At 42.1% G+C, this 22325-nt stretch overlaps 1 protein-coding gene across 2 annotated transcripts in view; it reads right to left on the reverse strand.

Moving 5' to 3' along the window:
• NOTCH3 (notch receptor 3) overlaps positions 1-19114 on the reverse strand; it is an 87888-nt gene extending 68774 nt beyond the window's left edge. For both annotated transcript variants that reach the window (XM_087709754.1, XM_087709753.1), the window contains exons 1-2: positions 18886-19114; positions 4524-4605 (exon numbers count right to left, since the gene is read on the reverse strand). In XM_087709754.1, the coding sequence (XP_087565880.1) occupies positions 4524-4605; positions 18886-18982 (179 nt within the window). In that variant the 5' untranslated portion in view covers positions 18983-19114. The remainder of the gene's footprint in view (positions 1-4523; positions 4606-18885) is intronic.
• Positions 19115-22325: the final 3211 nt, after the last annotated feature.

Below are 22325 nucleotides of genomic sequence, written 5' to 3' on the forward strand. Positions count from 1 at the left end.
AGGGGATCTAGGAGTCCTGGTGGACCACCCTTTAATATGAGCCAGCGGTGTGCAATAGCTGCCAGAAAACCTAACACAGTTTTTGGCTGCATAAACAGAGGAATAGAATCAAGCTCCCGTGAAGTGTTCATTCCACCTTATAAGGCCTTGGAAAGGCCAGATTGGAATTCTGCATTCAATTTGGTCACCATGATGTAGAAAGGATGTGGGGGTTCTAGGGAGAGTGCAGAGAAGAGCAACAGAGGGATCAGGCTGGAGGCTAAGGCCTATGAAGAACGGTTGCAGGAATTGGGCAGGTCTAGTTTACTGAAAGGAAAGACTAGTGGAGACGTGATAGTAGTGTTCCAATATCTCAGGGGTTGCCACAGGGAAGAGGCAACCTGATTATCCTCCAAGGCATCTGAGTGCAGAATTAGAAGTAATGGGTGGAATCTAATAAGGAGAGAAGCAACTTAGAACTGGGAGAAATTTCCTGACAGTTAGACAATTAATCAGTGGAACAACCTGCCTCCGGACGTTGTGAATGCCCCAACAGTGGAAGATTTTTAAGCAGCTGTTGGATGGTAATAGCAATAGCAGTTAGAATTATATACTGCTTCATAGGTCTTTCAGCCCTCTCTAAGTGGTTTACAGAGTCAGCTGTTAACCATTGAGCTACAGGGCTGACTAGTAATGATAGCCATTTGTCTGAAATGGTGTAGGAATTTCTGCTTAGGCGAGGGGTTGGGCTAGAAGACCTACAAGGTTCCTGCCCCTTCTGCTATTGTATTGCATAGTATTGTATTGTATAGCATTTGCTCTTTGCCTATTCACCCCCACCCTTGGAAAGCCTTGGGGGAGGGGGGTAATCTCTAACCTGATTGGAGGTTCTTCTGTCTCTCCCTGGGGGCTGAATACTCTTCCTTGGCTTGGCCACGTGGGGCCCCTCCCCCCTTCTTTCCAAATGGTTTTGCAAGGCAATTGCCATCGCCCCGCCCTCAGAACTTAGCCACAAAAAACAGCTTTTGTTTTGCCTCCTACTCAGGGACTTCCCGCCCCTCCCCCCTCCTTCTCCTACTCAAGGAGAATTTTCTTAAGGGTGAAGGAGACTTAGCCCCCCCCAAAAAACGCAGCTCTTGCTGGAAGCCTTTTTCTGATGGCATTCTCGCCAAGTCTCTTTCTCCTCCTTAAAGGAGAGTGTCCTTAAAGGGGGGGGGGCTTTTCCTGTTACTATGCAGTTAGAAAGGGAGAGAACGGGCTTTTAGGCAGGATTTCTGAAGCACCAAGCCGGGAATCCTCCTCTGGGAGGTGAGGAGTTCTCAGGTTGGGGGGGGGGGGGTTTCGTGCAGTCTTGATTCATCTAGGAAGTAGGGGGGGGAGATCCACCGCCTGCCTCTAACTCCCTTAACAAGCCTCCTGTTGGCCCTTTGCTGCATCCCCCGCCCTTGGCTAATGCCTCTGCGATGGTTTCTCACCTTTCAAGGGCTCCACAAGCCTCCGGTTGTGGCTGGAGGGCTGAGAGTTGAGGCTCTGAGCTGCTGGGGGCAGCCATCTTGGACCATGTGGTTTCAAGATGGCCCCGGCTCCAAATTCAAACGGCTCCTCCTTGCTGGAGCACATGGAAATGGCCTTTTGCCTTTGCAGGCTTGCCATGGCTGCAGCTCTCTCCCCTGTCTTCCGCAGCTCTTTGTAAGCCTTTCCGGCTCTCACCTTGTCGGCTGCCAGCACAGGTGTTCCAGGGTATTTTAGCCAGCTTCGTGGCTCAACCCGAGGGGAGCAGAGGAGCGCTTCTGCTCCTGATTAGCCTCTGCATCAAGGGCTGCTTCTAGGAAGCATATTGCCCTCTCCTCCTGCCTGCCCGGCAATTGTCCTCCCTGAGTGACTCCGTCTCACTCAGTGGCCAGGGCAGCGTGCCGCCCCAGGGGGCTTGTGGCAGTCCAGTCCTTGCAGGAGGAGGCTGTGTTCGATGAAGGGAGGCAGGATTCGCCGGATCCAAGTTTATTTTCCTTACTCCTTTGTAAATTACTGGAGTTACTGAGTAGTGCAACTTTTCCTTGAGGAGATGAGTCAGAAGAATGGGTAGTCCTGCTGGCCAGGGGGCGTTACCCAAAGAGCTTATCTGACTCATCCAATCATGAGAGGACAAAGTCAACACCCATCCTGGATACTCCTCCCCCCTCACTATGGAGAACATCGGAATCACTTTGAAGTTTTGAACCTCATTGACAATTAGAAGAGTTAGAGGAATTGGAGAAAGAAATCAGAAAAATCTTAATGATGAAGAAACAGAAGAAAGCAAACTGGGTGTCAGAACAAATGGTGCAAATTGTCAAAAAATCAAAAAAGACAACGATCTCAGAAAGGAACTTAACAAAGAATATCAGAGAGCTGTTAGAAAAGACAAGAAGCAATACCACAATAACATTTGTCAAGACACTGAAGATGGAAAAAGATGTTCAAAGAAAGTTCTTTGAACTGAAAAAAAGGTACCAAGTGCAAATAGTAGCTTATAATAAAAAGATTCAAAAAAGAAGAGCAAACAAAGATGGAAAGAGCACACTAAAATCATTAAAGAACTCAACAGCCAAGATACTTTTTGATATTCCATGTCTACAAGAACCTCTGTACTAGAAGATGAAGTTAAAACAGCACTAAATTACCAAATCAGAGGGCTACAGGAATTGATTAAATATCTACAGAAATATAGCAAGCAATAGAAAAAGAAATTGTAAAAATTCTAATGAACCAGGCCAGCAAATCAGGAGAACATCAGTGATCAACAGATTAGAAAAGGTCAGCCTAATATATCAATTCTAAAGAAACAGAATATACAATATCCTTCATTTCACATACTAGCAAAATAAGGTTTAGGATTATTCATTGCAGGTTAGATGCTACAATAGAAATGAAGCTACCTAATGTCAAGTTTATTTTAGAAAAGGCAAAGGAAGAAGATCTATTACTGTTGATGTATGCAGGACAATTGAGAAAGCTGAAGAATACCAAAAATAAGACAATATATGCTTCACCAATTGTAGAAAGCTCTTCTACTGTGTTGATCATATCAAGTTGTGGAATGTCCTTAAGAAAACAAGAATCCCAGACCATCCCATTTTCCTCATTCAAAAAACTATACACAGGACAGGAAGCCACAGTCTGGACAGATAATGCTCCAAAAAGACCAAGAAGTGAAGCAATGGTGTATTAAAGTCTCTGATTATTTATTCAAACTAAACGCTGAATACATCTTGCGGGAGGCTGGATTGCAAGACAAGGGTGTCCTTTAAACTGGAAGAAGAACTGGGCTAGGCTGGTGACATTACTCAGCTGAAAATACAAATGATCTGCAAACTCTAGTAATGAAAATCTAGGGGCACAGTGAAAAAAAGGACTAAATATAAAGGAGATGGGACAATATATACAGCAACCAGTCTTAGAACAGAAAGTGAAGATACTAAAACACTGAATAGCTTCTGTCTTTTAAGATCAACAATAAAGGAACTAGCAGTCAAGAATAGCTTCTCTTGATAAGTTTATAATGTCAGGAAAGGAGGAAGAAAAGAAAAAAGGACAACGAAAAGATGGATGGACCTGATTACAGCAGCAATCAGTGCAATGCACCATTGACATGAAGCACCAAGTTTGGAGACCAGATCATCATGGAGAAAGTGTATCCTGTGTGGTCATGAAGAATCACATCCACTTGATAGCTTGTTTATCAGATGCTTATCCCATCTTCCCTTCCACTAATTCAAGCGTGGTTTAGGAAAGGATTAGTTTTTTTATCCTCACAACAAAGATATTGGGTGGCATGGGCAGATAAATAACAAACCGGTCTAGTGGAGCTCCACCCTAAATGCTTCATGGTACAGCAGTAATCTGAACTCAAGTTTCCTTAAACTAACTTCATCTGCTCTGTTATACTTATTCTCTTTTGACGCGGGGGATCAAATTAACAAAATGCCTTGTAGCAGTGTTCCAACTGAAAAACACTCCAAGTATAAATCTGAACTTAATGGATATTATGCAGGATGACTACCTCACAACTCCTCCGGACCAAGCAAGAATCTGTAATGGGGCAAAGCCACTGAGAATCCCTTCCAAATAAATCCATCTTCAAGTGAATCCACCTTCACTATGAAGGTTGTAAGAATTTCCAGACCTTTTATTTTCTATGTGACATTCCACAACAACCTTACCATACTTCCACTTGACGATTGTAGGGCTTCCGAAGTAAACTACACACTTGTTTTTCACAAAATATCTAGTGAGAGCCAGAAATCAAGATCTTAGACCTTTCCAAGATCCCTTGGAAAAGGGAGATCCTGGTTAAAGTTCCCACTTGATCATAGAGTTGTGTCATTCACTCAACCTAAGTTACTTTACAGGATTATAATGAGAAATAAAATTAGAGAAGAGTCTGTGAAAGCTGCTTTTGGTTTTCACAGAAAGCAGGACATAAACAAGTAAATGTAAACTAGAAGAAGAAAAAATAACTTAAGCTAGTTCGGCTGTTATTAAAGCCATGCGTAGAGTTCACTTACATGCAAGCAGCAATTCCATTGGAGTAAACAACACAGGTCCCACCATTCTCACAGGGTTTATTGCCATCTAGACACTGGACAGCTGTGGAGGAGGAAAAAAAAGAGCTTAGTTAAAACAAGCTATGTATAATGGCAGGAATTATAAATTTACATTTTAGCTCAAAAGAACAAACCAAAAGACTATAGTCCAATATAAGCTGGAACCACATGACTGGAAATCTACGATTTGATCTTAAAAACCAATTCTAAAAGCTGCTATTTTATCACTACATCCTGTTTAATCTGGTACATCTTTTACTTTTCTATTCTCCAGTAATACTCCAAAATGAGTCAGTCAGCCTTCCTCTTATTTACTTTCCTTCCATCAAGTAAGAACTCAGATCCATCCACAGTGCAGATCAGTGTGTGTCTATCCTTCAGGCAGTAATTCTGCAGAGGTTCAAGCAAACTTTTCTCGGCCCCAACTCAAAACAAGAGTTCCTCTCTTACAACATACACTACACAAATAAATAGGAAGGGAGGTTCCTTCTATCTCCTCCCTGACACTATGTATATTGTTAAACAAGATGATATCATGAAGTTTTGCTATAACAATTCTTGTCCATAATCCCACAAATGAAAATGTTTCTTCCTAAAATACTCACTAAAGGAATGGCTATTGGTTGCTATCAGGACATTTCAGAACAAAGACAGAGGGTCATGAGAATTTGCAAAAATGTGAAAGTCGGGGGGGGGGGACTCTTAAATCCGTTAATGCATAATTAAAATAGTACTCCTCCATAAATGGCTTCAAAGATCCAAGAATTGTTAACCACCCTGTGTGGGGGGAAGGGGAAGAGGCAGAAGGAAAAAAACCTACTGATAACTACTATGGAATCCTCGGTAAAGTATGATATTACATGTTAAAATCAAATAATTAAAATAATTATGAATAGCAAAACTAGTGAGATTCTTTCATAGAATAGGCCTGATTGGTTCCACTGGCACAGCCTTAACCTCTGCACTTCTTAGCAATTATAGGCCACTTTCTTTGCTGAAGGTCAAAAGGTAAGCAGAAGCCCAGGAAAAGTCCAGAGGAAAAGGATGAATTGGCACATTCTTGGTAGAAAAAAATGGCCTCTTCTCATGACCCCCCTCTCCTCTTCCTGTCTTGTGGGAAGGCAAAGCACAGATCTCATAGAGAGAAGAACTATTATGGGATGTACATGAAAGTCCAAGTCAGATGCATTTCAATATTCAAACATTTTAACCAGGAGAGACACTGACTACACTGGCTAAGAGGGATTGGAATTCATCTGAGAATTCTGTCAAAAACAAGCATGGGAAAGTTTATAACTTAATTATGGTTAAAGTTTATATTTTAATTATGGGATATATGTGTGTCTACTGCTACTATCCACAACATATTAGGGGATATGTAAGTGTTCAATATACCATTTCTTTTCTTCAGAGCAAATGCTTAAGAGCAGTGGTTAGAATGCAGTATTGCAGGCTAATTCTGCTGACTACCTACTGTAAGCAGTTCGGCAGTTCGATCCTGATCAGCTCAAGGTTGACTCAGCCTTCCATCCTTCCGAAACCGGTAAAATGAGCACCCACAGATTGTTGGGGGCAATATGCTGAGAGTGTAAATCGCTTAGAAAGGGCTGTAAAGCACTGTGAAGCAGTATACAAGTCTAAGTGCTATTGCTATGTGCTATTATGTTCACACTCTTCAAAAAAATGACAATATGACTACCTTACTTCACACTACGTAGGCTCCTCTATTCAGTCCTGGATTGTTCTAGTGTCCGGGAAACCTTGTAATGACAATATCAAAGCAAGGACCAATGCCACCAAACAACTTAGCAGAGGAGCGGCTATGTCTTCAGTTGAAGAACTGGGTCGCTATGTCAGGCCTTACTACAATGACAGATTCCACTGCCAGCTCAACAACCTCAAGGGGGATTTCTTATCAGATGCAACCAGAAGTCAGCCATTTATTCAGCAGTGGCTACTCCAGGAGCAACCAAAGGTCTACAGACATACAACTACATTCTTGTCACTCTGCACTAGACATGAGGTTTTGCAGAGACTGGGCAATTCTAGGCAATGCCCTAGAACAGAAGGATCTGCAGGGATGGTTAATTGCAAATAGCACTGAGCTCAGAAATGTCAGAAATATCTGCAGACAAACCTATGCTAACAAAAGTGGCTGCAAACATGAGGGACTCTGAATCCCACAGTCAGCCTCCTCTGAAAATGCTGGAAGCAGTGTTGAGTGGGGCATAAGGAGGCAATTAGTAAGTTGCCCAACATATTTTCTGGTAGGGGGCTCAGCCTAAGGGAAAGTACTGCAAATGGAAGCACCCCAACCCCCGTCAACCATATGAGCGGAGTGCTTAAGTGCCCTATGAAAAGATCACAAGAAAACAGACCTCTATTCCTCAAGGAAGCCCTTATGCAAGAGAGGTACTGTTAGTGCTCCAGGCAGGCCCAGTCAAGGAGGGAAATTCAGCTGAAGAACAGGGCCCCGGCTGAAACCCTCCCTCTCAAAGCAGAGAGAAGATGGAAGGAGTTGGGGCCCAGGCAGTTCCCTCATTCTCAGCCACTTTCCAGAGACCCACTTGTAAGAGAGTGCGTGCCCAGCACACAGATCAGTTCCAGACAATGCCTCTCCCCCCTTCACTGCCGCCCCTTACTCCGTCAGCATGCAGAGCCAGCAAAAATGCTGCAGCAAAATGTTTCTCGGCAACTCTGTGCTCAGTCTGGAGTAAAATAAGCCCTACTTTAACTGAAGCCAAGGTGCTGTACTTTTCACCAACCCCATGGCTTTCACAAGACAACAAACATTACAAGTCACGGGGTTCTGACATTAAATACCTTGCTGGCATCTGCAGAGACTTACTCACATCTTTGTATGCAGAACAAAGCAGTCTATTTTAGCTCTCCGCCTTTGTAACAAGAACTATTCTCTGTATGCACATCATACTCTATGTACACCTATGTACATACGTCCTAATAAAAGGGCAGGGATTCTTTGGAAGGAAGTCCTTCAAAGGACATCTTTCAAATTTAGCATCCTGCTTTTAAACACAGACACATTCTCGGAACAGACAACCAAAAGAGACAGTTAAGAATTTCATCAGAGATTATTCCTGGCACTGTGCAAGCCCTCATTTTCCTCCACAATTTCCTTCTTTCCAGAGCATGCAGCCAAATCTGAGTCAATGGAATGCAATCCCAGATCCCTCGCTGCTCTCAAAAGTTGCAGTTTCTACCATCGCACACCATCTTGGCAGCCAAGAGTTCAACATATGTTACATTTTCAGCATCCATGCATTGGGGCCTGGCTAAGAGAATCTCAATTCTCTAACCCAGTGCTGAGCTCCAGCTGCCAATAGCTAGAGCAAAGGCCAAACAAACAACAGGTTAGTCTACAGCTGTGCTACAGCAAGGCACAAGTTTGAGATGCAATCATATATGCCCAGGAGGAAAGTACAACATGGAATGCTGTGTCAAAAGAAGATACCTATCACTGGACTTCATATTTTAGCATTTTGGAAACCTCCATCCTGCGTACCTTCTTTTCTATTAAGTTAAACCTAGCAAGAGAGTTTGGACATGAGAGAATCCAGATTTCCCTCAGTTCAAAGGGAAGGCTAAACCTTCACATTCAAGCAGCCCAGGAATTCATTTTGATCCACCACCATTAGCTTCCCTAAGGAACCCAGAAAGATAGCTCCTGAAAGCTCTGCCTCAGTCTATCCAGAAACAAACAGGACAGCAATTAGGTTTCCTGCCCTTGAAAGAACCATTGGGAATAAGAAAGGGCAGAGGTTACTCATCCAGGCAGAGATTTTACAGTCAAGTGCTGACTCCCACTGCTTTGACCACTTAATCCTCACGTCATGTTCTTAGCATGACTAAGCTAAGTGCCAGGAGTCCTGGCTTCTCACCCTCATCCCATACATCCATCCTTTCCCCACGAGTAAGCAGCACTGCTTGTGTAAACTATATACAACAATGAAACAAGCCCCAATCCACCTTTCTTCTCTCCATCTGCCAAATGAAGTGGCTGTTTGCTCTCCTATGGCAGAACTAATCCTGAAAAGGCTATCTCTAATTTCCAAAGAAACATAAAAACAAGATTCTATTTTGCATTCCTTGCATTGGGAATTAATAAAGAAAACGATAGTTACGATAGTTAAGAATTTGGTCTTATTGATGAAAATCAGAATCTCGGGTTGATTTGGGGTGGACGGTGGAAGTTCTTGCAGCTATGAAACAGATTTTAACTAAAGCCTCAGAAGTTAGGAGAGAGGACACATGAAACCAGTGTTTCTCAACTTGGCAAGCTTAATATGGGTGGACGTCAATTCCCAAAATTCTAAGAGTTGAGATCCACTCATCTTAAACTTTCCAAGGTTGTGTAACACAGCATTAGACATTCAGGTCAGTTTGAATTAACTCTCTTGCTCTTCCCTACAGCTACTGTAAAATGATGAGCAATAATAGTAATAATAATAATAATTCATTTGGAACACAATACGCCAGATATCATGGTTGTCAAGGACCGAAGCGTACAGTTCATTGATATTGCTGTACTAGGAGATGCCAGAGTCAAATAAAAAGAACTGGAAAAAAAATCACAAAATATCGTGACCTGGCCATTGAACTACACAACTTTGGATGAAACATGTAACAGTTATACCCATTATCATTGGGGCACTTGGTACCATGTCGAAGAATTTTACAAAAAGCATCAAGAAATTGCAACTTCCTGCAACAACACCAGCGGAACTGCAAAAAACTGCACTACTCGGAACATCATATATTTTAAGAAGGTACTTGGTACCTAGGACACTGGCAACAATATCAACCATATCAACCTTCAGTACCAGTTAATGGTATTTGTGATGCATTTTTAAATGTTCAATTAACTGAGTTTCATTATTTAATGAATAAAAGAGATAATAATAATAATGCTATGTAAATTTACTTGATTTATGTGCAAGTTTAGGCTGCTTTATTTTGTTTATGCTTAAAAAAAAACAAAGCACAAGGCATATTCATTCAAAATGTGACTTGTGAAGGACAATTATTATCAAATTTGTAATTAATGCCTGATCTCTTGGTTTCACTTCATCATTTGCACCATATTAATTCATAGCATAATACTATTATTATAGGCAGATTCTATCAGATGTGTCACGTAAAAACAAATAAAGCAAAGTTATCATTTAAACTTTCTCAAGATGTATGTATGAGAAACAAATGCTTCCGTATCCTCATAGCAGCTATTATGTTGGTCCCTCATGTAATCAGGCCCTAGTTTAGTTCACGAATAGAACTGACTGTGCTAGCTCCCTTAGTCTAAAACAGGAGTTTCAAACTCGCAGCATCACATAAACCGGGAGTGGGCATGGCCAGTGCGTGATGCATCCAACCTGTGGGCCGCGAGTTTGACAGCCCTGGTCTAAAATTTCAGTCAGTTCTAACGTGTAATCAGAAAACACCTGGTTGAATCAAGAAAAAAGGAATGCTTTGAATCCAAGTCTTGCTATGCCTAAAAGGAAGAGCAGGGAACATTGGCCCAGAAGACTGATTTATATTAATTAATATGCTCTAATCTGCTATGATGGCCATTCTACAGAGGACAGGAGTCCTATAGTTCTCAATTTAAAATCTTGCCTCATAAAGCACCTGTCTCATGCACTGCCTCAATTAAAAATGAAGCAACAAAGGCACAGTCATACAAAACTGCTTAGCTGTTAATGACTGGAGGTCAAATTGAGTTTTTTATTGGAAACAAAGACGCTCTAGAATATATTTATAATTTTAAAAAGCAAATGAATGTAAGAATTTTTTTTTAAAAAAAGACTATTTTAATGGAAGCAAACTGACTCCTTTTATCAATATTGGTATCTTGTCAACGTTTAAACCTTTACATAACTTATCTGTTCACTAGTGTGGCCAACTAAATGCATAGCTATTCCATAATCACAGCTACTCAATAAAGAGCCCTTATTTACACTTTACATGTTTGATGACGTTTTTACTATATTAGTGCAATAAAAGCTGCTACAGCTAAAACCATTTTTTTTAATCTTCTCAAAGTAATATGCAGCTATCCTTGTTCACTGCCTAATCCTTATTCAAAATGGGGGTTTAGTTCTCCCATTTGGACTGTATATTTCTGGTGGAATACAACCTACCGGTAACTATCTCCAATTCATGCAATTAATTCAGGAAAAGATTAGAATGAAGATTTAATTCTTACCTATAAACCACCAGATTTGGGAACTGGTGCATGTGCCATTGTCATAAAACATGTAAATTCCTTTTGCATAAGCATCACGTAGCCTTTGCTTACGTGGGACTATATCATAACAGAGTACAGAGGTTAACCACTAAGAACTTTATAATGCTTGAAGAAAACTTAAGATGTAGCTTTGAAAATACAAGGGGCTAAGGACACTGAGCTACAATTTCCCCAGGGTATGTCCACTGTGTCTCTCAGTGGACACATTACAATGTATCTCCCATTACAGAATTTACCACAAAGCAAGCAATGAATATTCAAGAGATCTGTGCTATGTTAAGCACGAAGCCCTCCATCCAATTGTGTGGCAGACAGCATCAGAGAGAGATGTGTCTTTATGCCTTCTGACTTAAGCAAGATAATCATAAACACATTGTTCAAAGCGGAGGAGCAAATGAAGTAACAAATAAGATGAGATTCCCCACTATCAAGGTCATATTAAATTAAAACCAACAGTGTAATTTCAATAAGTAGGTAGACAGGCTGATTAAGGTTTTTAGGTCACTACAGCACTTAAGACATAAACACTGAGTAAATTCATCAGTGAGCTTTGAAAGATGGCCTGCCCTTGATACATTATAGATTATGCAACTTGAGCCTTGTCGTCAGGCTTACCTTACTATTCCCACTGTGTACTTCAGAATTAACCCTTCCTGGATGATAATCGAGTTGCTCCTTGCAACAAAAACATTTCATTTGCAACACAAAAGGAAGACATGAAGATTATAAAGATTGCTACATAAGAAAGAGGTTGAGTTTCACTTCCAAGAGGCACTAATCTGCTGCCAGTACCCCAAAAGATTTCTATACACACCAAAATTCTGGTCATGCAACAGCTGTTCCCTTTAAGAAAGAGGAGTCATCATCTGGATGGAGTAACCGGCTAGCTCACAGCACATCATGCTCAACAAACCCCTATTATCTTGTCTTGTTTTCTTTTCAAAGAATGCTGTAGGAACTCATGGAATTTCTCAATGAGAAGATCAAAATCGCCAGCCAGATAAGCTCCTTTAAAAGATAACTTGCTTATTGCTATTGATACTCTGGGCAACTTTGCAGTATAAGTGAATACTGAATTCACTGTTCAATGGGGTTATTTTTGTTCTATTTGCTGGGCTAAGAGAAAATGACTGACCCAGAGTCACCCAGTGAGTTTCCATCATACTGAAGGTGGACCTGGGTCAGATCTCCCAGATTTGGGTCAACACTTTAGCCACTGCATCACACTAGTTCTGTTCAATTGTTTACAAATAAAGTAACATAACGAGGGCTGCTAATAAACTTAAGGAAAGGCTGGATAAATATGTTTTCCAGCTTCTAGTGGAAATCCTCAACAGAAGAGGCTATTTAATTTATATTGGTCATTTATTCCAATTGCTATGATTGACCATGAACCCTCAACGGCTGACACAATGCCATTGCTGAAATAAGGTTCTACAACACCGAAAAGTTTTCAAGGCAGAGGTAGACACCGTGATTTGAAAACAATACATTAATACAATAAACATACTGTATGCTATTTAGCACAGCTTCTCTTTCTCAAATATACCTAGACTAGGGGACATCTCTCAAAAACAATTTTCCAACCCTGAATGAGCCTTCCAAAATTCCCCATTTTCTTTTTAATGCTCAAATGACACGGGATGTGCACACCACCCACATTGCTTAGTTACCATGCAGGGTGTGGTTAAGTGATTTCAGCTCCTTTTTGGCTGCCACTTTTAAACAGGGCTGTGCAATTATTTGTTACAAAAAAAAAATCAAGATTCTGTGCCAGAGTACACACTATTTATTCTGAGCCCAAAAAAAATGTCCCAAAATATTATTGTAAAGAGAGCAAATCTGCATATGTTAATTATATTGTGTAACTTATTCTTAGTTGTGGTGTAGAATAATTGGCACCGCAGAGTACAGCACACCACAATTCCTCACCATTTAAAGTTTTTTCATTGATTTTTTTCAAATGTCACCAGCCTTTGCCCTTCCTTACCTATTTTTATAGCTCTAAAAGCTAAAAGACTGCTTTAGAAAACAAGGTCGAAACTGATTAAATGCATTTAAAATATGGTTATTTAGATAAATTTTGCATCAAATACTAATTGTGGTGCTTGCATAAAACACATCAACAATACAGAGCCTCAACTATAAGGAGCTGGAAAAAAATTGCATAGGATCAAAAAAAGAAAAAACAACAATTATTCTAAAGTATTCTTAGCCCCACTTTTCAATCAAAAGGCTCCAAAGTTGTATAGTGATAGAGATAGAGAGATAGATCGATATTTATGTATATGTGTGTGTGTGTATACACACACACACACACACACAAAGAGAAACTCCTCTCCCACATTTATAATCTAAAGTACTTTTAACACAAAAAAGAAAATGGGATAGGGATGGAAAAGCAAGCAAAACAAACCAACGATTGTTGGGGCATAAAATTCTTAAAGTAATAACTATAGTGGAGCTGGACATTCCTGGTCTTATCATAAATAGCTGGAATGGAATTATACCCAACATGGCAAGAGAGAGATAACTTATAAGAGACAAGTAAAATTCTGACCAAAAAAGGGATATTTTGAGTGAAACATCTCAAAAGAGATTGGGTCCAAATGTCAAAGACACAATGTGCCCTCCTTCATAGCTCCCTTCTCAAAAAGGCTCAGGCTGCCAATGTTTCCCACTGTTTTAAGGCGGATCAACATTTGCACTTATTTTCATTAAGGCTACTATAACTTTAAAAAATGTGGGAAACTACTAGATGGCAGCAGAGATACAGTAAATTTAAACTCTTTGCTGCCTTCTAGTTGTTATCCAGATGTTACAGTCCCTATATAGTGGCCCCATTTTCATCATGCTGCTTTTAAACATAATGTTTACAAACTATAAATTGGTACCAGAATCACAATAAGGTAGGACCAGGCTATAACACAACTAAGAGACTGTTTGAACACATACATGCACTTTAAATCCCAAGTTGATAAAAGAAAAAGAGGATACCGATTGAAAGTCAGTTCCAGAAATGACTGAATGCAGCAAAGCTGTCTAAGGGCATCCCAAATTCTCTCCAGCTGCCTTTGCAATGCCTTTGTTAACCAGCATGCCATGTGGGCAGAATAAAGAGGCTGAGAGTTGAATGGCCAGCTGGTTGGCTCACTATTGCCTCTGGAGAGGCTGTAGCAGGAAAGCAGCTGCTGTATCTCAACAACTCTCTGCTCTAAGTACAGACAACTTCAGTTCATAGGATCCAGAAATGGGGAGGGAATGCATCTTCCCTGAATCCAGCAGAAAAAGTCCAACCACGGCATATGGAAGGAAACCACAATTTCCCCTTCCAGAAGTATACTGAAGTAAAAGCATCCTGAATGGAGGATAAAGATAAAGGTTCCCCTCATACATGTGCTAGTCGTTCCTGACTCTAGGGGGCGGTGCTGATCTCCGTTTCAAAGCCAAAAAGCCAGCGCTGTCCGAAGATGTTTCCGTGGTCATGTGGCCGGCATGATCAAACAACAAAGGAGCACGGAATGCTGTTACCTTCCCACCAAAGGTGGTCCCTATTTTTCTACTTGCATTTTTACATGCTTTCAAACTGCTAGGTTGGCAGAAGCTGGGACAAGTAACGGGAGCTCACTCCCTTACGCGGTGCTAGGGATTCGAACTGCCAAACTGCCGACCTTTCTGATTTGACATGCTCAGCATCTTAGCCACTGATCCACCGTGAAGGATAATGGAAGCCAATTAAATGTAATCAGTTGGTAACTGGACCAAACTGAATCCAGCCATCAGGGAAAATCCATGAAAGTACTCCAACAAAACTAGATTAAAATGCCTATTTGGCATGTCCACCTCACGACTGGAAAAACAAGGGAAGTTTCAAATCCCCAGAGAGAATTCTCCAATAGCGAAGCTCTGATGACTCCTACAGCAAACCTACAGAAACATGGAAAATGTCCTTTCAAATTTCTTTCGGGATATATAAAAAGAAGTAGGAATATTAATGAGTGTAGGGGAAGCAATTGCAAGAAGCATACTGAATTTAAAAACTCAATTTTACAGGTTGACATCAAAGAAATTACTGTGCAGCTTGGCTCTTAAACAAGTAAGGCCTGCCTGGCTTCAATCTTTGTAAATGAATCCTCGCTCCTTTTAATGACACAACTGACTGAAAGGGCTTAAATGTCCAGTCCTAAACCAAATACTTTATAGCAACAGATTCCACCTGTTCTGTAAGACATTTTATCTTACAAAATCTCTTTTACAGAGAATACAGATTTTTTTTTCATCTGAAGGAATGCGGTGTATGTCAAAGTTGAAAAAAATTCTGCATATGGTCATCACATGAAACGGCTTTTAAATAAGGATTTTTTCAAGTAAAGCGCTAGATCACCACGTTGCTATTAGCCTAACAAAGCAGAAAATAAGAAACAGCCTCGGAAAAGACAAAATGTCTGCTTTGCAAGGAAATGGATTCTACATCTGTTGATGGCAACCCTAACCAAAACTACATCTGTTGATGGCAAAGGAAAATATTTTTTTTCCTTCTCAATCCAAGGAAACTGTTCATGTTCTCAATCAGTGATTGAATGTCAGCAAGAGACTGGATGAAACAGAGGTAGTGTTAAAAAGCACATCTGGGTACAAGGCAACCTTCAAAATTAATGAGCCTGTTTGTTTGCTACTTACTCAGTACTTGACTCAGAGTAACTCAAATCTTCAATAACAATAATCAATTGAAAGAAAAACATACTTAAAAAAACACAAACCAAAAGAACAACATAGAAACATATAAAGCACTATGGGAAAATAATGCACTGGGCTATACCAGTGCCTGGTGGGAGGTGGGGGAAGCAAAACTTTAATGCCTTCCAAAAAAGCAGGCAGGGTTGGGTCAAACCGAATCTCAGGGGAAATGCTGTTCCAGAGGGAAGGAACAGCAGCAGAGAAAGAGCTTACAAGATCCTTGAACTCTCAAATTCCTGGTTTGGAGCATATCCAGATTTAGCTCTAAGCCTAGATATCTAGATTTAAATAGTCTCGGTAAAGTCAAAGAACTATAAGTGCCAGATTCATGTAATACATTTTCCTTTTTTAAAAAACTTGGAAACTTTGGCTAGTCTGGATAATTGCAGCCAAGAACAAAACTGACTTTCCTATGACATTTCTCATCATGCAAAGCCCTACATGTTCTAGGGACTACATTATTTGAAAGAACATGGGAGGAGGTTTTAGTGTTCAATTTCTTTTAAAAAAGCATACTTTCCATCCCTTCAATCAGATACAGTTTGCCTAGAACTTGCCAGAGAGCCTTTTCAGTGGTGGCCCCCAACAGCAGAATTCTATTAGGGAGAAAAGCCTACCTAATAAATGCCAATCTTCTTCTGCCAACAAGCAAATACACATTTCCCGCCAAAATTTTAAACATTTAAGCTGGCTTCCCGAGGAAGTAGGTTTAATTTGGTGGGCTAATTTATATCTTAAATATTGGTTTTTGAGTTTCTAACCAAAGTCTTCATCGTTTCCCTATTGTTGCTAACCGCCTGGAGTACTGTTTATAGAAGGCAGAAAATAGAATTCATAAATAAATGCCGAGCTCTAGATGTCCTACGTATAACATGGCAGAAAATCAGTCCCCTCCAGATTACATCCTCCCACAAGACAGACTTCCAACCTTTCCATGACCTTTATCTGGTTCAACCCAGCCCACCATCCTAACAATGAAAACTTTTATTTCTGCCAATCCAAACTCAGAAACTTGGCCTTCCTATCACCTAGTTCTCAAGGGCCTCTCTATATATGCTGCTTTGGAAGCTGCGGGATGAGAATCTCCCATCACTTTAGTGCAAATTCTCCAGCGTTATTAAAAAAAACATTCAAGGGTGGCTCTGAGCAGCAGCTCCGAGCCCTCCTCTGCTAGAGACCGCCAGGATTTCAACAGCACTGCTTTGGAATTGCTCAACCAAGAACAAAGCCCTGTCTATGTCCACCCAAGCAGCAAGCTGGCGGGGAGAGGAGGAGGGATTCATATTCCTGGGCATCCACAATCTCCTGGCCTCATGCATAGGACGAGCCACACATTCCCACGCACTGCAGAACCAGCTGGCTGGGAACATTGTAATAAGCAAGGTCGGCTTCCCCAAACCAGTCAGGCAGCTTCATGGGAGAGTGAAACCCATGCTGAATAATAGCCCTACGTTCTATTTACCTTTTGCAGCAATTATCTCATCCCTGGCATCTCGCTGCTGCATGATTCATGGGCCAAAGCAAGTTGATGCACGACACCCAATTAAATAATCTTATCTCCTGCTTGCATCTCAGTTTATTCCCAGAGCACAAATTGGGGGGGAAAATGGGTGAATGAACATGTATGGGGTGGGAGGGGGAGAAAGGGGGGAAGAGAAGGAATAGATTTCAGGGCACAGACAGAGCCATTGGACTCCCAAGAAGCCTGAGAACTGGCTGGCTCAACTGCTAAGCACTCCCTAGTTTTGACTCCAAGATGCTACTTTACAGCCAAGAGATAGCAACTTCTAGGCCAGGCAGAAAGAAACCTGGTACCTTTGGGCCTGTAGCTCTGGCTGAAGTGAGTCCTTGGACAATTTTTGCAGAATTCCTTGCAGCAACAATAAAATTGTGTAGTCCAACAGAATGTGAAGGAGGGAGACCAGGGGTGACAGCTGCTACTACATCTGCTCAAGCCATCACCAAGCCCCCTTTTTACTATCCTGTAAACACAACACAGCACATAACAAAAGCACCACCACCAAGATCATTTCATTTTAATCTCAAATATAAAAAAGGAGGGAGGGAATTCTTAAAATCCAAAGTATTCCTTTCATTCATAATGGCTCCCATCACAAGAAAATGCAAATACTCACAGTACCTAGGGTGCTAAGATCAGCACATTTGTCTATGTACACACCTTTTCTAAATTGTTCACTCATAAAGCAAAGTAATTAAGTTACACCACTTTTTCACCTTACAGAATATATTGAAACACATGTTAATCAAATGGGTTAGGTTACGCAATATGCCAAGTAATGAAAAATTAAACTTAATGCTAATCAAGTTCAATATGTCGTGTTATTTCACTTGCTAATTCTTTAGCTGATCCAGTCAAATGTATCGTGTGAACACTGCCATTCAGGCTAGTACACTTTTCCCCCTTCCAGACAAATGTGTGGGTATCATATATCTACACGGGCCTACTAATATGCATCAATTGCGCAACCCTATGTATCACTCTGAATAGTCTTCATTTAATGCCTCTAGTTACTTATCTATACAGCAAGCATGTTCTCTAAATCCCATTCCCCTTTAACCGTTTTCTGAACGCAAATATACAGAACTATCCTCTGACATGCGTACAAGACCGCTAAACTCCAGGGGGAGATTAGAGAAAACTGCAAATCTCGCCCCCCGCCCGGCGTGGTTGAGGAATAAGATTTCATTTGAAAAGAAAGCTAGCCTAGCTACAGCGCGGACTGACTGAAGCCAAATCCTACGTCCACGCTCCAGTTTTTCCAGCTGCTCCAAGTTGAGAAGCTGGCGCTGGCAGCAAAGTTTGCTTTAAGTAAATAAAAAGTGTAAGATTGTTTCCCTTGTAGCTCAAATCAGTGCCGATGAAATAACGCCCCCCCCTCTCAAACCGGTCCAGCTAAATCGCTGCCCCCGCTCCCTCTTTCCCCCAATCTGGAATTAAACAATGATCGTTTATTTTCTTTGTGGTCGGACTCCAGCAAACTTTTTCCCTCCCCTTCTTCTCACGGGGGGCGGAGAAGGAAGGAGGGAGAGAGGGCAGAGAATTAGCTGAGAACAAGGAAAATAACTTCAGGGACCCGCATCTCTCGATCCTGGGAAAGAACGCTGGAAACTTTCAGAACGGAGTCTGAAACGACCCAGCCAAGTTCTTTTGAGAAGTTTGAAAAGAGGAAACGGAGAGGCCATGATCTCGTGCCCAGGGGAAAAAAAACCCGGAACGGGTTCGTCCAAAGTATCCTAAAAGTCTGGATGGAAGGGGATTCCCGCACTCGATCCTAAACCGGCACCCCCAAGGCTCCTTACCTGCCCCTAGTGCCAGGCGGGCCAACCACGCGACCACCAGAAAGCCGCCAAGCAGCCATGCCCGCCCAAGGCCTGGGAACCGGGTCGCCGAGCCCATTCCCCCCAGTCGGGTCTTCAACTCCTGCTGGCCGCACTATAGATCCATGGAAGGGGCTAAGCTCAGGCTAGAGCCAGGCACCAAAGCAGCGAAAGCTCGGCACCGCCTCCTCGCTCTCCGGACCCTGGGAAACTTCTCCAAGTTAGAACGGGGAGGAGCGACCCTGCCGCCCGGGGGCGGGGTCCGCACCCAAGCCCGCCTGGCCTGCCTCGGCTCAGGCTCCCACGCTCCCTTCTTTCCCTACACCCCACGCCTCTGTTGGTCGGGCAGGGGGGGGAGAGGCGCGGGGAAAGGAGTGTGCGTAAAGTCAAAGACAAGCGTGGTGCTTTGCAGGGCACCGCTGCTCTTCCTCTCTCCTTCCCGCTCTTTGGAATGCGGGGGAAGGGGGCTACTGGCTCCCTCCCCTTTACACAGCCACAGGGGCATCTGGATTCCGGGGGCGGGGGGATATCCGAGCAGGAAGGCTCATCGCTCAGTTCTTTCCACTTGATGCCGTGGTGGGTCGTTAGGTTGCGATCAGTAAGATTTGAGGGGTTTCTAGAAGAGGGAGTCCAAAGGATCGCCTAGAAGGGGGCTGAGGCACACACAAAAAGTGGGGGGGGGAAGAGAGAACAAACAAGGCCGGGAAATCGCTGTGTGGCTTGCGTCGGTTGCACGCTCCAACCATCAAATTGCCTCGCATTTTCCCACACACGACCCGACCAAGTCTTCCAAACGTGACCAAAAACAGTTGCTGTTTTCCTCCGCGTCAAAATCCCCAAGGAGAGGAAAACTTTCCATCCTTCCCCCAGTTGAAAGGTGGAGGGAACAGCCCACACAGCAACGTCTGACTCCTTCCAATAACCCAAACTCGGCGCGCTTGCTGCTCAAACGGGGAGGGGGGGGGGAAGGAAGAGGGGGGTGCGGTGCACAAAGAAAGTCTAAAAAAAAACCTTCCAGAAATTTCTCATTTCTAATCTTTGAAATGTGTCAAAGGGATCCATCATTTGGAGTGCAAAGCAGGCCCCCATCCTCCAGTTTAGTGCCTCTCAGATATTCTACCATCTCAGTCAACATCCACAACCATCCATACAATGGATGGGGATGATGGGCTTATTATAAGATACTGAAAAATAGCACCAGACTTTAGTCTCCAAGCATTACTAGCAGCTCCCTGAAAATTGCACCATCTTGAAGCTGCTTTCTTTTAAAATGTGCATGGACTGCACACAGACAATTAAGAAAGAACTGGGAACGCAATCCTGTAAAGAATATGTTAACTAGATGTCCCAAAGGTGACTCCTAGTAAGTACAGCACTGAGAAATGGGGAAACAGCAGAATGAGAATAGGGGAAAGTCATAGTACAGCATATTTTTTAGATTTGTGGGTGAAGTGACTTTGTGGAACTGACCCAAGAGAACAACCCTCTCAACCAAATATGGAAGCAGAGGAAGCATAATGATTCCAATCTCCAGAGGAATACAGTAAATATATATTCCACCCCATTCAATAATCTTTTGTGCTTAATTTAATTAAGTTAGATGACTCTTAGCTTTTGAAATGAAGGTTTGGCTCCATGCTCCACCCTTAAGTTCCTGAATTGTTTCACTTAACTTATTTAACTTCTTTGTCCCTGGTTTTCCAAATGTTGACAGTGGAAATAAATACTTGCTTGGCTTTGCAATAATATTGGTGGGGGAGAGGAAGTACTAAGAGATCAGGATGCAGTGATGACAAAGAGGTTATGTACCATATTAGTGGACCTTGACATCATTCCTTTTCTATGAAGTGATGGATAAATTCAATTTCCGAAAATGAGATTTCTACCATAAATGCAAGTTATAGGAACATGGTGCCTGTAGTTACTGGTGTGAACTCAGATATGTTTCTAGTCCCCCTAACTCTCAATTCTAAACTCTAAAATCTAAATTCTCAAAAAACTTTCAAATGAAGAAGTAGTGGCATGTCTCTGATGACATATTTCTTGAGCTTCACAAAGATCCCACTTAAGAATCCAGGGAAGGACGGAGGGTGGGGGCTAGATCACTACAGCATGAGTATTTTGTGGCTGTCCATGCCCACCATGGCTGCCTTTGGGGGAAGAGGCAATTGTCTCATGCCAGGTGTTCTGCAGATGCTCACAAAATTGCAAACAAGTCTCCAATCTGAAAAAAATGTACAATATTGGCTGTTCGGTTTACAGTCTCCAAAATCGAATATTTACTAATACTAAAATATCTCAAGACCTGGTTGTGCCATCAGGCCTGGGTGGGGGGAGGTTTCCAGAGAACCAGAGACTTGTTTAGATGAGGCCCATATACTCCACTAATGAGGTGCGCTCTGCTTGGGGTTTGTATATATTTTTTGGTTTTATCTTCATTTTTTAATGCTAATTTTTCTATTTTTAAAATCTCTGTTTTTAGGTATACCACCACTCAGGGTGACTTCTCACAAGATGGGCAGCTATATAAATTTGATTAATAAATAATGCAATTAACAACATATCCAAGTTGGTACACTGGCATGGGAGCACAAGGAAGATGTCAACTGACACATCTGGAGAACATCTGGTTGGAGAATCCTTCAGGTATTGAAAATGTTGTTTATATGTTAACGGGCAATGTTGGTATTCTATAGAATGCCTAGGAAATCTATAGAGTGTGTGACCTTTTCAGGCAAAATATGAAATGTCTGTGTTATTTTAACATGCTATATACCTGTGATGGCAAACCTATGGCACGTGGGCCACAGGTGGCACGCAGAACCCCAGCTCAGCTTCACTGTGCAGATGTGTGCACCTCCAGCTGATTTTCAGGTCTCTGCCTAGCATGTGTGGGGGGCAGGACACATGCAGGAGACATGGGCACATGGGTGGGGGTGGGTGAGGGGAGCTTGGGGGGGCACGGTGACCTATTTTTGTTCCCAGGAGGCTGCAGGGAGGCCTACTAGGCCCAAAACAGGGGGTCACACAATCATGTGTGGGGAGTGGGGGAGCACGGGGGGGTCGCTCGCACATATGCAGGGGAGCAGAGCATGGGGTTGTCATGTGTGCATTGCATTATGGGGGCTAGGGGGCGTGGGTGCTGTCATGCATGTTCACACTTTTGGCACGCAACAACAAAAAGTTATGCCATATACTTTCCCTGGGCATTGTATATAATATCTTACAGAATGAGAAGAATTATTTGGGCAAAGTATGAAAAGAGAGTCATGAAAAGGATTAGGGTTAGAGTTATTATCTTTATTGAAAAGACCTACATGAAAATGAAAGAAGAAATGCAAAATAAAGTACAAGACTGTCTTACTGGAAAAAAATACAAGCAGCCAAGACCAGTATTGACTTATTTGTTGAAAGAAGGAAGG

The sequence above is a fragment of the Thamnophis sirtalis genome, unplaced genomic scaffold (genome assembly GCF_051295495.1).
Source record: "Thamnophis sirtalis isolate CommonGarterSnake01/CBP01778 unplaced genomic scaffold, rThaSir2_p1.2 scaffold_3, whole genome shotgun sequence".
Classification (NCBI taxonomy): Eukaryota; Metazoa; Chordata; class Lepidosauria; order Squamata; family Natricidae; genus Thamnophis; species Thamnophis sirtalis.